The sequence below is a fragment of the Harmonia axyridis genome, chromosome 2, assembly GCF_914767665.1.
Source record: "Harmonia axyridis chromosome 2, icHarAxyr1.1, whole genome shotgun sequence".
In the NCBI taxonomy this organism is placed as follows: Eukaryota; Metazoa; Arthropoda; class Insecta; order Coleoptera; family Coccinellidae; genus Harmonia; species Harmonia axyridis.
This window is the reverse complement of record NC_059502.1, coordinates 14,188,731-14,204,477: the sequence shown is the minus strand read 5'-3', so window position 1 is coordinate 14,204,477 and position 15,747 is coordinate 14,188,731. Positions and strand designations below refer to the sequence as shown.

The 15,747-nt window shown below is 36.0% G+C and overlaps 1 protein-coding gene across 3 annotated transcripts in view; it reads right to left on the bottom strand.

Moving 5' to 3' along the window:
• Window positions 1-1,886: 1,886 nt before the first annotated feature.
• Window positions 1,887-15,747, bottom strand: part of LOC123673783 (frizzled-2) — an 81,882-nt gene continuing 68,021 nt past the window's right edge. For all 3 annotated transcript variants that reach the window (XM_045608463.1, XM_045608465.1, XM_045608464.1), the window contains exon 2: window positions 1,887-6,047. In XM_045608463.1, the coding sequence (XP_045464419.1) occupies window positions 4,062-5,876 (1,815 nt within the window). In that variant the 5' untranslated portion in view covers window positions 5,877-6,047 and the 3' untranslated portion in view covers window positions 1,887-4,061. The remainder of the gene's footprint in view (window positions 6,048-15,747) is intronic.

The following is a 15,747-nucleotide window of genomic DNA, read 5'->3' as shown; positions in this document are numbered from 1 at the left end:
TTCAAAAATACATTTTAGGCCATTCTGAACAACTTTGGTTTGGTGTCTATCCTGTGTGTCCGCAAATCGTTGGATCTATGGATCTTATCCGATTGTATTAGAATTCGGTAAGGGCATCCTCACCTTAACAGTTGAAATGACCTGATGAAATCTCATTGTAGTGATATAATTATTGTCGTATTACCTATAGTAATACTTAAAAATTTTTGAAAAATAAATTTATTATTCCTTATTTAAAAATAATTTGACCAAGAAAGGATGGAATCTCATTATTTATTATTAATTTGGCATATTTTGTATCCCGTATGTAAATAATAATTGTGCTGAGACATCAGTCTGATCAGATTGAGCTCTTTTATATAACCGCTAGTTTATGAATTCGTTGATTCGATTTTTACACGATTAAATTATTGAGCGTTTTGACTTAAAATGGACATGCCTCTGGAGGAGGGGGGGTTTGAATTACCCTTATAACACCCCCTCTCATCGGGTACGCCACTGTGTAGTATCGTTCAGTTGATAACAATAAGTTTTCAGTTTGATTGAGATGGATTTGTAAGGATTCTGAATCTTTCTGAAACTTCCAAACTTTTAAAGTGGTCTCTTTATAATTACTTTAATTGAATACTAGTTGAACGCTGCAGATGAAATATCTTGGAAACCTCTAGAGAAATTTATCCTAATCAATAACTAGAAGAAACTTTTCAGACTTCTCCACAACTAAATAGTTTGAATTTCAATTAATCCTATCGTCTGTCTATCTATACTAATGTAAATTTGTAGTTTAGATACTCTTATAACAAGCGCTTGTGAAGGTACCTAATTTCCAGGTGAATAAGTAAGATTTTGATGGAGATTATAAAGAGTATTGAAAGTTAATAGTATCACCTAAAGTAAGCAACAAAAGACCCAGAAAACATAATGTCTAAGGTTTGAAAAATTGATTTGTAATAATTTGTGGAATATGTGCACTCCAGTCCAATATTATGAAATCTCTGATTATAATATTTCTAGTGAGTTGTTAGATCTGGCTCTATGTAGGCTTTCTTACTGCTTGCTAAGGCTACATCAAGAATAGTTCTCTCAGTTTGTCACTCAACAACCGATGGATCTGAATTTCCTAGGGAAATTAAACGCTGGCTCTAGGTAATTTTCAAAATGATGTAATCTCTTCAATGCCACCTTCGCATTCCATAAAAGGATCTCATTTTAGCATTTGCTCAATGCGTTCCTCAGAAAAAGCTCTAGCACATTCTTTGAACAATCATTTACCTGGATCATTAACTGTCTACACAGGTTATAATTAATTATAAAATCATTAAAATTCTGAAGAGGCTAAGATGTCTCCTTTTCACACCCTTTGCAAAAGCCCTGCGAATATTGTGCAAGAAAAAGTAAAAGCAATTAAGTTTTTCAGTAATTACAGTCTAAAACGAAATTATTCAATTCATATTTCATTTATACTGAAGAGGAAATGCCTTGAATGAAAACATTGCGAGGGATATATTCATATCAAGAATAATTTAGGTACACATCAGGTTGAATTTCAGTTTTGATCATTCTAATTAGGTCAAGGCTGCAATTTATGAATATGAAAATCTGATGAGCTTTCACGTTAATCTCACTGACTTTGTTAGTGAATAGATATTAATGCGTTATTTTATTGAGCCAAGTATCTTTACACCATTTACAACAAAGGTCTGATATCACCTTTTGCTTGATACATTTTTTTTTTTGAGAAAACTTGTATCTTGTAATAGATGATCTAAACATGTTGAATGCTCTCTAACTAATTTTTGAAAATTGTTGAATAATAACTACATTTTGGAGTGATTGGTTCGTCTTCACTTTTGAATGAACTCATCCTCATGAATAAAACAATGCCATTTGAACAATAAAATATATTTAAGATCGTATACATTTCGAAGCATACAGACAATTAGCTTTAGGTTTTTTTACACTCATTCTTATAAATAAAATGATCACTGTACAAAATGTATAAAAGTAAATATACAGAAAAATAATTTTGTGCTTCGTCGCCAATTGAAATTCAGAAAAAGGGACAAAATATCACAAAACGTTCACATACAATTTTAAATCAGTATTAATGAACAAAGAGTATTTTTCGAAATTGGCCAAATGAATTTCTAGGCCTTCAAATTAAAATTTCAATTCTCACAGAAAAATCAAGCATAAAATGAATCGAAAGCTGTTATAATTTCAGATGATGCCATATTTGATATGTTTTATCATATTGTAAATTAGTGAAGCCATAGTATTCATTAATATAAGTTGACAATATTTAATTTCACATCAACTACAGCAGCTTCAACTGGTACATACACGTATATTTACATATCGATAAATTTATTATTGTAAGTACAAAAGGTTATGGATTCTTATTACAAAAGTTTTTGTTTATGACACTACGAAATTACTTACGTATCAAATATTATACAAATATTCACAATTAATTATACAAAATATCATCTAATATTTCAATAAAAGTTTTTCACGTGGTCCCGAAATATTCGAATGTAGATATATGTATGGCACTCGTTATGGCTCTGAAGATATCCAATAAGATTTCTCTTCGCAACTGAAAAGAAATACAAAATTTTCTTCCTTAAATTCCTTCTGAAATTATTAGAAAGTGTATCTATCAAAGAAAATGTATTTTGGGTTTTTCAATTTTTATTATTAAACGTGTATATGCATTAAATAACATAGTTCGAAAGTATATGCATTTTATTGAAATATTAGGTATTATTCTTTCTCACCCTCCCACGTACATTCCATATTTCAATTTATTCTAATTACGTATATAAATCTCACTTTACGTGGTTTCATTTTCGTGTTGATTCCGAAAGATTAAATGCTAAGTTCATGAAACGGTATTTGTAAAAGAATAAAATTATACGTCCAGTAGATGGCAGTAATAATTTACAAGTTCATGATTAATGTCCATCAAATTGATCAACAAACAGTATATTGAGTTTTACCTCATACATCACATGTGAAGTTTACGAAGCCATTGTTTATTTTGAACCTTGTCTGGATATTTATGTTGTATGTTTTAGAATGCAAGTCTGTCTGTTAAAAGTTTAATGGCTGAATATGTAGGTTTTCTCGTGAAAAGTCTTATTTTCGTCCTCTCTTTTATTATTGTAAAGTATCGTCTTACGTAGTTGAATAGGAGTGAAGTGATTTCAAATCTACAAGTATTGTTACATGTTCGTCGAAATTGACAGTTTTCTTATGCGTAACATGCAATATTAGTCGAATGATATATGATATTTTTACAGTTCTAACAATCCCACAGCGATATAATTTTTTTCACAGAAAAAAAATTCAAGCGTTCTTATGGAACGATAATCAGTTGATAATTAGTAAGGGGTGACCAGAAAAAAACCAATGTAAGAAGACTATGAAGAACACAGATTTCGTTAGAAGATTGGGAACAATATTTTTAATATTGTTGAAATAGAATTGAAATATTTCGAAAATAGGGAGTCCTACTTTGAATTTATATGGGAATAGTTATGTGGAGAGATTTAATAGTTTCAATTTCAAGGGAAATCCACCAGAGGGCGAACTGAAAGTATTTTCGAAACTTCGTAGGCTTTTTTCTGGCCACCTTATTCAATACCAGTAAAATTGTTCTTCGTTTTATTGACCAACTCATACCAACTACACCAACATTGACATAATCGGTGACGAATATTTCGAGTAGGTTCCAACATAAGAACCAACTTCACTGGTCCATAATATGAGTAAATATAGAATAAAAAAAATCACATTGTATCAGGAAACTGACCCTTTTACAAGTTCACAAAAATAAATATAATATGTATATAATACAAAAACGAATAGTTGCACCTGTACAAAAAAAGTGTCCATCGGCGAACGGAAAGTAGATGGCACATTGAAGACTAGAGCGCTGTGACCGAATGACAGGGGACCGAAGCGGTCACTCAAATGGGTCCATAGTTGCTAAGCGACGGTCCCGATCCTTGTGTAGCATGAGAAACTAAAACTGCGTTGGTCCCCTCGCCTGCTTGTCATACGTGACTCAATGGAGGTTGTTTGAGAACGTGGTGGTGTAGATGGTGCTGGCTAGCCGATGCCACGCTACCGGCTGGACCAAGCAACGACGCACTTCCCGGTCCAGCCACCAGATACTGGGGAGGGGGTTTACCAGGTCGGTTTTTGATCAAAACAGCGTTTGCGCCAGTGAAATCCGGTCTTCCGAACAACCGCCTCCAGAAGCGTCTCCAGGAGTCCAAAGTCTTCCCGGACCAAATCCACACTCCTGACGTTATCCCTACAGCTAAGGTCATGAAATATTTGAGCATCAGAACCGAGTACAAAGGCTTCTCCCTGTAGGTCATAAGACTGGTGCTTGGGCATGTACAAGCCAAGGACTTCAACCACTCCTCGTGGAAGGCGTTTTCGTACAGATAACAACCTATAACGATGGTTGCTGGGACTGTGTACAACACGCTGAATATCCCAATACGAATCATCAGCTTCTCCAGCTTGTCGGTCTTGCAATTGGCACCAATACCTCCTTGCTTCTTGATGACGTTTCGGATCCTGAACAGTGAGACGAAACCAGCTAGAAGGAAGGTGGTACCGAGAAGGAGATACACCAGAAGAGGTCCCAAAACGAACGACCTCAGATTATCCATGTTCATGTTGCCAACGTAGCAGATACCAGAAACGGGATCACCATCCACAGCGTTAGAGAGTAAAACTGCTATGGTCTGGAGGGCCGGTATAAACCAAGCGAAGAAATGGAAGTAGACGGAGTAGCTAGCAATTGCTTCATTCCCCCATTTCAAGCCAGCTGCTAGGAACCAGGTGAAGGATAAAACTACCCACCATATAGATGAAGCCATGCCGCAGAAATACACTAGGAAGAAAACGAAGAAACACGCACTAGGACCGTTTAGATTGTACTTGATGATCGGACCATCGCAAGCTACAGCCTCGTGTCCCATTCCAACTCTGATCAAGTAGCCTATGGCGACCAGGCAGTAACAAGCTGACAGGAACACTATCGGCCTCTCAGGGTACTTGAAACGTTCCGTTTCGATGCAGAAAGTAGTTAGTGTCATTAAGGTTGAAGCCGCGCATAATGCTGACCATAGAGTTATCCATAACGTGGCGAACTCCTTCTCGTCCGCCTTGAAGTAGGTCTCCTTGCAGGGGTGGGCACAGTTTGCGATGCCGGCGACGCTTCGGTTTAGGGAGCTTGACTCTCTCCCCAGGAGAACCAGCGGACTTTGGCAATGGCACTTGCACTCCCTTCCGCTTCTTCTTGTGTCTCCGTGGGGACTTGTGCAGTTTTTTGAACCCTTGCAGGACTTGGAGCTTTTCCCTTTCGACGCTGGTTTGGATGTGGTTGAGCTGCTCGCGTTGTTTTGGTCCATGCATAAGACGTCGGGGGCTGCGCCGTAGACAGGAAAGAGGTCACAATCCATCCTTTCAGGCCATTTGAAGTTGTAGCGGAGCATTATTGGCTCGCATCCTTCTCTGGCTCTCTGACACAGACCTCTGCAAGGCGGTAGTGGTTTTTGATAGGCTGGCAAGCAGATTGGCGCGTACATGGAACAAAGGAAAAACTTGAGCTCTGGCGAACACTTGATTTGCACCAAAGGCCAGAACTGGTGCACTTCCAACCCTGCTTCATCTTGAGATTCATGGTTCAGTTCGTTGGGCATTCTTGTGGAATTGTAGCCGATGCCCATACACATCGGGATTGTTATTGGTTCGCATTTTCCCTCTTGATCTAGAGGGTCCAGATGCGATATTATGGATGACGCGATGGCGTTCGTCACTAACGCGAAGAAGAATACGAATGTCGACTTCATAATGTCTGTTGAAACGGCACTGTTTTGGTTTACTCAAGTCGATGCATTCATCCACGGTATTGTTTGTTTTTCTCTAATTGGGTTTTCGAGATCACTGTTTATTCGAGCTTGTCATCGTTGCAACTGTTAGCTCCTCAGCCACGTCGAAGTTTCTAGCGAAGCCATGGCAACCTGTAACAATAAATAACCACAATTAGTCGATTGGTAGAAAAGGGACTGGGTAGGAGATGATGTGTGCAATTGAACACATCAGTCTTCATCAGTTTAGTTTTAATTCTATGACCTAGGAGGGCTCGTTTATGTCAGATGTGAATGAGTGGAATTGTCATTTTTATTGGTAGAGTCCTATTTATTTTTGGTGAATGATGATTCAATAAATTGTGATAGCTTAGAGCATAATTATTGTGAGATGGATTTACTCAGGTATTAAAATGAAGATTTTTATGTTATATATTATAAGTTTAATATGATTTTGACTGTAATTTCAGAAACGAATAAAATGAATGTTTGTTATTATCTTTGATGGTTTAGACATTTCTTTCAACTAAGTAATGTTTATCTGCGACTACTTGGAAAATATCTTAGATAAGTTCTTGATTAATCTAGAAGATCAATTCCTCTTTATATCAAAAGAATTCTTTGAATCTCGTCTCTTTCTAGTGTGCTTCCACACTCGTGAACGGTTTTCATCAAACCTATCCTAGAAACCGAAATATTGGAATTCTTTCGATCGCGTCAGATTTGAGGGAGGCCTACCCCTGCTCTAATTGAGGTGAGGGGCGCATGACGTCAGACTTTGATCTATCAGTCCGACCCCTAGAGAACGAACGGATGTCAATTAGTTTGAAATTTATTTAGGGAGAAATATCCCCAACGTCTGGGACATTACTCATACTGCTGTACATATATCGGCAAGCATCAAAGTGCATAGAAATGCAGTTATGGGATGTCGAAGACTATTTGGGATGGGGATCCGCCGCTTCACTGTGCATAGGCGTAGGTGGGATTCGGAAAAGGGGGTATCGTTTGACAAACCTCTTGTGAAATTTGTTTTTGGATTGATTCAGCACACCTTCAAGGGAAATATGAGACGATAAAGTTTATTTCTCTATTTCAGTATCGTAATGAGTTTATAACAGTATCTACTAAAAACAGTGCTGTAATGAACTCATTACAGCATTGTTTTCAGTTATATTTTTTGTTTTGTGGTTGTCTACACTGACTTCCGATCATATCAAATTTCAACATACTTCAATTGACAATATAATATAGTTTGGATAGAGTGAAATGATTTGCAACTTTTGATTCTGGTGGTGCTGAATGACTTTCGTCAGACATAATTCACAATTTTAATGCGTAATTATAAATTATTTCAAAATTCGAAACGTACGATCCAAATTCAAATTCCGTAATCTGTCAATTTTCGTAACAGTCACACCAACTGCCAAGATACAATAAAAAAGTCACTAGGTTGTATGATCTGAATTTTTCATTGAATTTCGACAAAATTTCAAGAAACTTGACTGAAATAGAGAAAATATTGTCTGATACTTATTGCAGAAGGCAATTCCAACATTCAACAAATCTAAAATGAAAGGTAAGACTTATTTTGTTACCTAATAACATTTAAAACACGTTGAGTTCTGATTTAAAATTCAGCAACTTTTTTAGTTCAATAACAGTGATTCTGGTGAAAGAAAAAAACGCACTGTTTTGGGGTCAGAACCTTTTGAGTACTCGTTTATTCACGCGCATATTTCGCTCTTGGAGGCTACATATATGAATGAGATGTGAATTATTATGACGTCATGTTTGTCGGTTGATTTATCTGCAACAATTCATGCACATTCAAGTTATTATTTTACAAAAACAAAATTAGTTTCAACCTAATAAGATCCAAGATTCTTTCAATATTCTTCAAAATGAAATTTCGCATTAAACTTATTAAACTATTTATATACAGAGTGAGTTTTGAGTATGGAACGCAATTTTTAATAGATTTTTTAAGTAAGGATCTTGTGATATGTACGATATTATGATGGTATTTACATTGTTGTCAGATCTTTCCTTTTTCCGGAATATAAGAGTATTTCTAAAGGATTTCAAAAGTGAAAAAATATACAGGGTGGCCCATTCGATATAACGAATGGTAACTCATTCTATGTGTATAAATTCACACTTTCACACATCGAAATAAGCACAAACAGCATAAAAACATTCGGAAGCGACCAGTCCCCATCTACGCCCATGGACGCAGACGAAAATAGTTGGGGTGTGTCACCCCGCGCGCACGTGATTTGACAGCTTCAGTGCGATGGCCAAGGGTGTATTTTACAACATATTTCGCACACTCCATAAAAGCCTTTTAATGAGTCATTAAACAATTTTGTTGCCGGGTTATTTATATACCGGAAATGTGTGTGCAAAATAAATAGACTCTGAGAGCAGGCGCGAGCCGTCTTTTTTTGTGGGTTTTTTTATACTCGGCGATTTCGTTTCGGCAATTTTCGAAGGGTGTTTCACGGTATGGCCATATGGTGCACATCGTGGCGTACTTACAAAGCATGTGCCACGGGATGTTCGTCTTGGTGTTGCAATGAATGATAAATCAGAGATTTTCAATGGCAGCAAATGGGGATTGGCGATTGGGTGCTATTAGAAATGCTAGTTCCCACATTATTTGTCAATTTTAGATGGTCGATTGATTTTTGTTGGTTAATACTAGTCGAATCTTCAAAATATTGTAGATAACTTCGAATCGTGTTAGTTGGTACGAATCAATATTCCAAATCTTACGATTCATCATTGAACATAAAATACACGGATTACATTTTGAAATTCTATAGAGAATATACAGAGTTTTCCTCAGATTAATAAATATAGATAGAGGGAGTATATGTCATTTTCACTAAGCAAATTTTGTCCCCAACATGAACTATCAAATTCGACATGAAGCGCGCAGAAATGAAAACGTAACAGTTATACGATATTTAACTCAATTCGCTAGTTTCTCTACGAAGAACGCACTTCTTAGGGTAAATGCACTGGTTAGCCGACCGGCACTGGTTCTCGACCATTCCGTGATTTGAGATAAAATAATAATAAAAATATATCATGTAGTGCGAAATATTTTCGCGGTACGTATTCTCGACCATTCTACCCTTCCAAGATAGTTTGCATAGTAGGGGTATAGGTCAAAGTTTTCGCGCTAAAAATTAGTTTATAATCGTCTATCATAGAAAAGGGTTCTTTCTCGTCCTCTCTTAGAAAAGTGCTTTGTGATATATGACCAGAAAATAGTAATTATTTCTTATTTTAAATGAATTATGTGTGTATATTTTGTTCCATATCAACTATAAGATATATTTTTGAGTGTATTTCAATCAAGAAGCAGATAAATGTATATTTTTTTGTTAAATATTCGGCGGTCGCGAACTGGTATTGGAAAATTTGTATCTTTTATTTCTCGACCAAAGTGGTCGAGAACCAATATGTTACTTCAATAATTGTTTATGTCAACCGATATATTTCTGTTGGATCATTTTCATTTTTTTTTCGATACCCTGATTCATTTATATACATACTTTCTGAATATTAGTTTGCGACCACCGAATTAACGTTGAAACATTTATTTCTACCCTTTGTTTATTCGCGGTCGAGAACCAATTTGATTGTACTTAATTCTCGACCACTGGTGGTCGGTATTTTATATTTTATTTACTCATTAGTTTCTAAATAGATATTTAGAGCAAAATAACCAAATAATGTTGCATGAGTTGCTATTTTGAAATATTTATAGAAAGTGGAAACTTTTGCAAAATAATTTTTTTTTACGTTTCGAGTGTTTCTTACTTGATTAGCTCATCTGAAACCCATCTGAGTGATAGGTAGTGATGTCGATGGTACGGTACGAAAGTAAGTACTAATCACTCATCTCGCTCTAAAGTTTTTTAAAAAATTTTTAAGTGGAGCGGCCACTATTAATAGTGGTCGGAAACTAACACAAAAATGGTCGAGAACTCTGCGGCGTGGTCGAGAACCGAAGGTTATTGAGATTTTCTATATGTTTCCACATTTCAAAGGTTAAATGCGGAAAGAACGTTTAAAATTATATGACAAATCATTTAAAACTAACCAAAGAATCGATGAACACCAACACCATTGAAATTTGATAAGTTTATGTGTGAAGAAATCGTGCTCGAAATCGATGTTTCTGTTAACTGGTCGAGAACCAGTGCATTTACCATATGTCCCATAGTGAATAAACGTTTCATATACTCATAAACTGAAAATATATTTAAATAAATACCTAAATAAATCAGAAATTCAGGAACAAATTTCAAGCGCGCCAAACGACGTGAAACAACCGATGACACTAGGATAGCAAAAGTTGCCAAACCTTGGATTTCAGCAGGTAGATACAGAAAATAATAAATATTCTGCTTATTATAAATTCGACAATTAGGAAAAATATCGTATTCCAAATATTCAAATTTGAATATTTAATCGGGAATTACTCAAATAAAAATATTTCATTCAATATAATATACGTTCATAATGATATAGTAAAATTTTGGATTTGAAAATATATCACAATCCGATCTGACCAGACATCGTCATTGTGTCATTTTATGACAGCCAAAATGATGCTCAATTCAAACTTTGCGCTCTTATTCAAGTAATCTATTTGTGCTAACGATTTTATGTATAGCTATCACATTATTTTAGATCATCCAAATGATGTTATTACATTACTTCATATTTACCAATATGAACACGACAATACCACTCTTAAATTGCTTCCTTCATTTATTAATATATATCATTTCATCGCCTGAACAATTCTCAATTAGAATGCCTATTATAATACTGATTAATCTCTCATTTTCTTATAACCATTGAATTTCACATCAGAAAACTAGAATCCTCGAATACCGCATCAAGTATTCCTCCCTCTAATCAAGAACACATGTTCTATTGATTATTAATTCATATCAGCTTCAGAAAATCATAGTGATTATATACCTGTTTACCTACGTAAATTCTAAAACATTGGGAATGTTAGTTCTTATACATAATTAATAATTATGTTTTTAATTATTTTTTAGTAACTTTATTTGCATGGCAACATATAATTTGAAATCACTAAAACCAACAATGAAAAAAGTGGAAATTAAAATTCTACCGACCCATGCCTTTTTTTCTGCTATACTGGGAACTCTTTTATCGTGAATGGACGAAAGGTCATCACAATGGTTCAAAAATTATTCAAGTTATCGGTTACACAACGCTCAAGGTTTGTTTAACCTTCTTGGAATCGTGTGCACCATAAGCGACTACCTAGAGGCTTCAAATATATGAAATCGATAAATTAAAACAAAGTAGGTACTCATCACTTTCGATCGTTTGTTATTGGAGCTAACAAGCACGTCAAGACAACCCTCTCAGGGCCGGAATACAAAAAAATTAGGCCTTGCCACATTGTTAACTATTCGTTTAAATTTTTTATGATAATTAGAATTTTCTAATTTATAAATCTATTCCAACATATATCATACGTGCATCATAATTCTTATTGTATGAACTGAGATGCGTGCAAAAGATTAAAACACATCTATTTTAAAGTTTGCTAGGTAACAAAAACAAGTCCAGATGCTATTTTGAATATGTTTCTTCCTAATACATATCAGTAACTCTCCATATTTGCTTTTATACGTTTTTGTTTCCTTACTTTTCTTGACTGCCCTAAAAACTATGAAAGTTATTCTTTCAAGTAAACTTTCCACTATCGTTATTGAAAGTATCCTCTGATGAGAAATCAAATATGTGTTTTAACTGTCAACGTTACGTTATATATTGACTTATCTACTTGTATCGCAATAAACTACCAATATGGATTCACAAATCAATGATCGATTAATCAACTTGTAGTCTGGATCATAAATGAACTGAAATTGGACAAAGAAAAAATTTAATCCTTTAAATCTTCTATCTATTTGCAATCACTTCTAGACCACAAGAAAATAGTCACCATATAAGAACATCGACTGACTATTGGTCGTTTCAGATACCGTCCTGTACAGCTCTCATCGTACCTGTGGTCGAACTTAACGCAGGCAAATAAGTTTTCTGTTAGTAAATAATAATAGTCGTCTTTTTTCTTTCGTTTTTGGCGGTTATCGCAGCCATCTGCAAACTGGTCTCCAAACATGCACAGAGTGGCTTAGTCGACTTGTCTGCTGTGTTCAGAGAGTGCTCACGTGAGATGTTGAGGGATGATAAACTATATACAGTTCGCAAGGCTCAATACCTGTGCCATGAAGTCGTGAATATTTTGAAATCATCATGGATCGACATTCGGAAATTTTTTGTAGATGTTAATATAAACCAAATATGCTAGCAGATCTATCTAACACAAATCTATCCTGCCGTCTTAATCTGAATGAAATATATTTATTTGAGTGATTCCCGATTAAATATGCAAATTTGAAAATTTGGAATCCGATATTTTTCCTAATTGTCGAATTTATAATAAGTAGAATTTTATTATTTTCTGTATCTACCTGTTGAAATCCAAGGTTTGGCAACTTTTGCTCTTCTAGTGTCATCGGTTGTTTCACGTCGTTTAGCGCGCTAGAAGTTTGTTTTCTGAATTTTTGATATATTTAGGTATTCATCTCAAAATATTTTGAGTTGATATGAAACGTTGATTCACTATGGGACATGAGAAGTGCGTTGTTTGTGGAGAAACTCGCGAATTGAGCGAAATATTGTATCACTGATGTTTTCATTTCCTCCCGCTTTGATAGTTCATGTTGGGGACAAAATAACATATGCTCTATCTATGTTTATTTCTCTAAGGGTTAGATCGCTAGGTAACACAATAAAACAACACTACCAAATGGATTTTTGAACAATAAAAGGCAATTTTCAATAGCTGTGTTAACAACTTGGACTGCAGAATTTGGGATTCTTTGAATACATCGAATTATTTTTTTTTTGTTTGTTACAATTTTATAATTGCAGGTTTAGTCTAAAAAAAACTGAAAGCAGAAATTAAGAGATGCCAAAAATATCGACACAGGCATGCAAAAATGAAAGCTTTTCTAATTAATTACGAAATAGTTTTACTATTTGGCTGTTAATGGATGAAGGATTACACGAAAAAGGCAGAGACGGAATCTGCGAATGCAGAAAACAAACAATGCCACCGAAACAACCCCTTCCAAATTACAATCAAAATAAAACGCGAAAACATTTCAGTGATATCATTAAAACACCTCTGGCGCAAAAAACCGGTACATTTCTCCTTTCACCTTAAATTCTTCATGCAAAAAAATCACGCCACGATTCATAATCGGGTTTTGTGCTGTTTATGAAAAAAAAAAAGAAAGAAGGAAGCAAAAAAAAACGAGAAAGGAGCGGAGGGAAAAGCAAATTTTATCCGTAATACTCAAAACGCAGGCGAATGGCGCGTTCAGCTTTTTGTTTTTCATGTCCTCAGACGGAGGCTGCTCGCGTATAATAAAGAAGCTCTTCAATTGTGTTAAAGCGTTAGAACTGGTCGTAGGTGGCTGAGGGATCGAAAGAATAGCAATCCGCGAAATGCTGCCAGCTAGCAGGGCCGGATCGTACGGCAAAACGTCCCGGTGGGACCGACGCCTTAGGGTGTAATCAGAAATGCTTTCCCTGGAAGGGGAAAGTACACGTTCCAGGAATATCTTCTTGGGCATTTCTCGAATTGAGTTAGTCTTCGGATATCTGGGAATGAGGGGTGTTTTCGAGGGAAATATTTCCGGGGACAGGGTCGTAACGAATGAATTGACAATAGAACAATAATAATAATGAAATCGGACGATCTTCATCTTGAAATGAAACAAAAGTTCGTTAGGAAAATCAGCAAAATTTCAAAAACAAACTTCAACAGCAAGTACATGTCAAGAGCCATCAATACATGTCCAATCCTAATACTAAAACATGCAACTCAAAATGAGAACTTTGATGACAAAAGCACCATCCGAAAAGCTGCATTGAGAGGAAGACACTGCCGAGGAATGAAGGAGGCAGAGATCTGCTAGGCATCATGGAACTTACTAATGGGCAAATAGAAAGCCTATACGAACATACATAAGAGATCAAGCAAGTACTTCAGAGGTCTATCAAACATTTTCGAGGCAGACAAATCAACACCTTTACATCTGCAGAAGGAACATGTTTGATAACAGGCCAATTGAAAAGTCCACGGTCTAGCATATTACAACAATTTTTTTTCGCAAAACTCGATCTTATTATTCAACATAGTTGCTTTCGAGGGCGATACAGCGATTATAGCGATCTTCCAACTTTTCGATACAATTTCTGTAGTACGATTCGTCTTTGGCTTCAAAATAGGCCACAGTTTCGGCGATTACTCATTCATTGGCGATAAATTTCTTTCCAGCGAGTATTTTTTGAGGTCTAAGAACAGAAAAAAGTCGCTAGGGCGCTGATTTGGCAAATACGGTGGATGCAGAAGCAATTCGATGCCCAATTCATGCAATTTTGATATTGTTTTCATTGATTTGTGACACGGCGCATTGTCTTGATGAAACAGCACCTTTTTTTCTTCAAATGGGTCTGTTTTTCAACGATGTCATCCTTAAAACGATCCAATAACGCTATATAATAATCGCTGTTGATGGTCTGGCACTTTTGGAGGTAATCAATGAATATTATACCTTCCGCATCCCAGACTACTGATGCCATAATCTTGTCAGCTGACTGTTGAGTTTTTCCTCGCTTTGGATTCGATTCATCATGTGCAGTCAACTCAGCTGACTGTCGATTGGACTCCGGAGTGAAATGATGGAGCCATGTTTCATCCATTGTCACATATTGACGCAAAATTCAGGTTTATTGCATTTAAACAGCTTCAAACACTGCTCAGAATTATTAACACGCCGTTCTTAAATATCTTAAATACCCGGCATTGATTGAATGTTTCCCTTAGTAGAGAGTGAGAAGGCCGACTGTGAGGGAAGTTTTATTTCCTAGGCTAAAGTTGGGATAATAAAGGGCATTATTTCTTACTGTTATATATAATACAATAAGTATCGAGGTGAAGTTTGGGTTACGGTATTCCACTAACCTCAGGAAATATTGCAATAATTGTGGCTGTTTTGGTACACTAATGTTTTTGTTTGTTGTTACTAATTTCTTTTCTTTTTGGATAATAAATAAAGAATCAAGGATCAAGAATCGAGGACCTATCCTAACTTAGTGGATAGTGGGATCCAGATACCTAAATATTAAAAAAAAAAATGGAGAAAGAACTGACATGAAGTCAGAAGCTTTTGAGCGCTCGTAATTCTTGCGCCAATTGCACCCTTGGAGACCACATATGGGTCTCTGTTTTCATCCGAAAAGCGACAACAAAGCTTCCTCTTGGATTAAAGGTACTCCTACACTTTCAGCAGGCTTTCAAAATGATCAATTCCCACAACTTGCCAGAACGCGTATTTCGCTCCAAAACGAGCCTAAGTTACATATTGACAAAGGTTCTTCCCGAAATCCTCTGGATGCGAGCCTGAACGCCCGGGATCCCGTAACACAAGTCGCGATAAAGCTTTCTCTTGCGGCTCGTTTTATTTCCGTAAATATTTGCAGATTTCCAAAAGACACTAATGAGGGGACGCTTTTGTGCCGATACCTTTTAGCGGATTTGTCCGCTTCATAAACCATCGCAGATTCGGCAACGTAATGAACCGTTTACACGATATTGAAATGCAAAGCGAACATTTGACGTTTTCATTGCAGGTATGGTCCTCCGCTTTGGGATCTCGTTAAGTCACTCGGATATCCGATGGGACACGATCGCGGGATCGAATTAGAT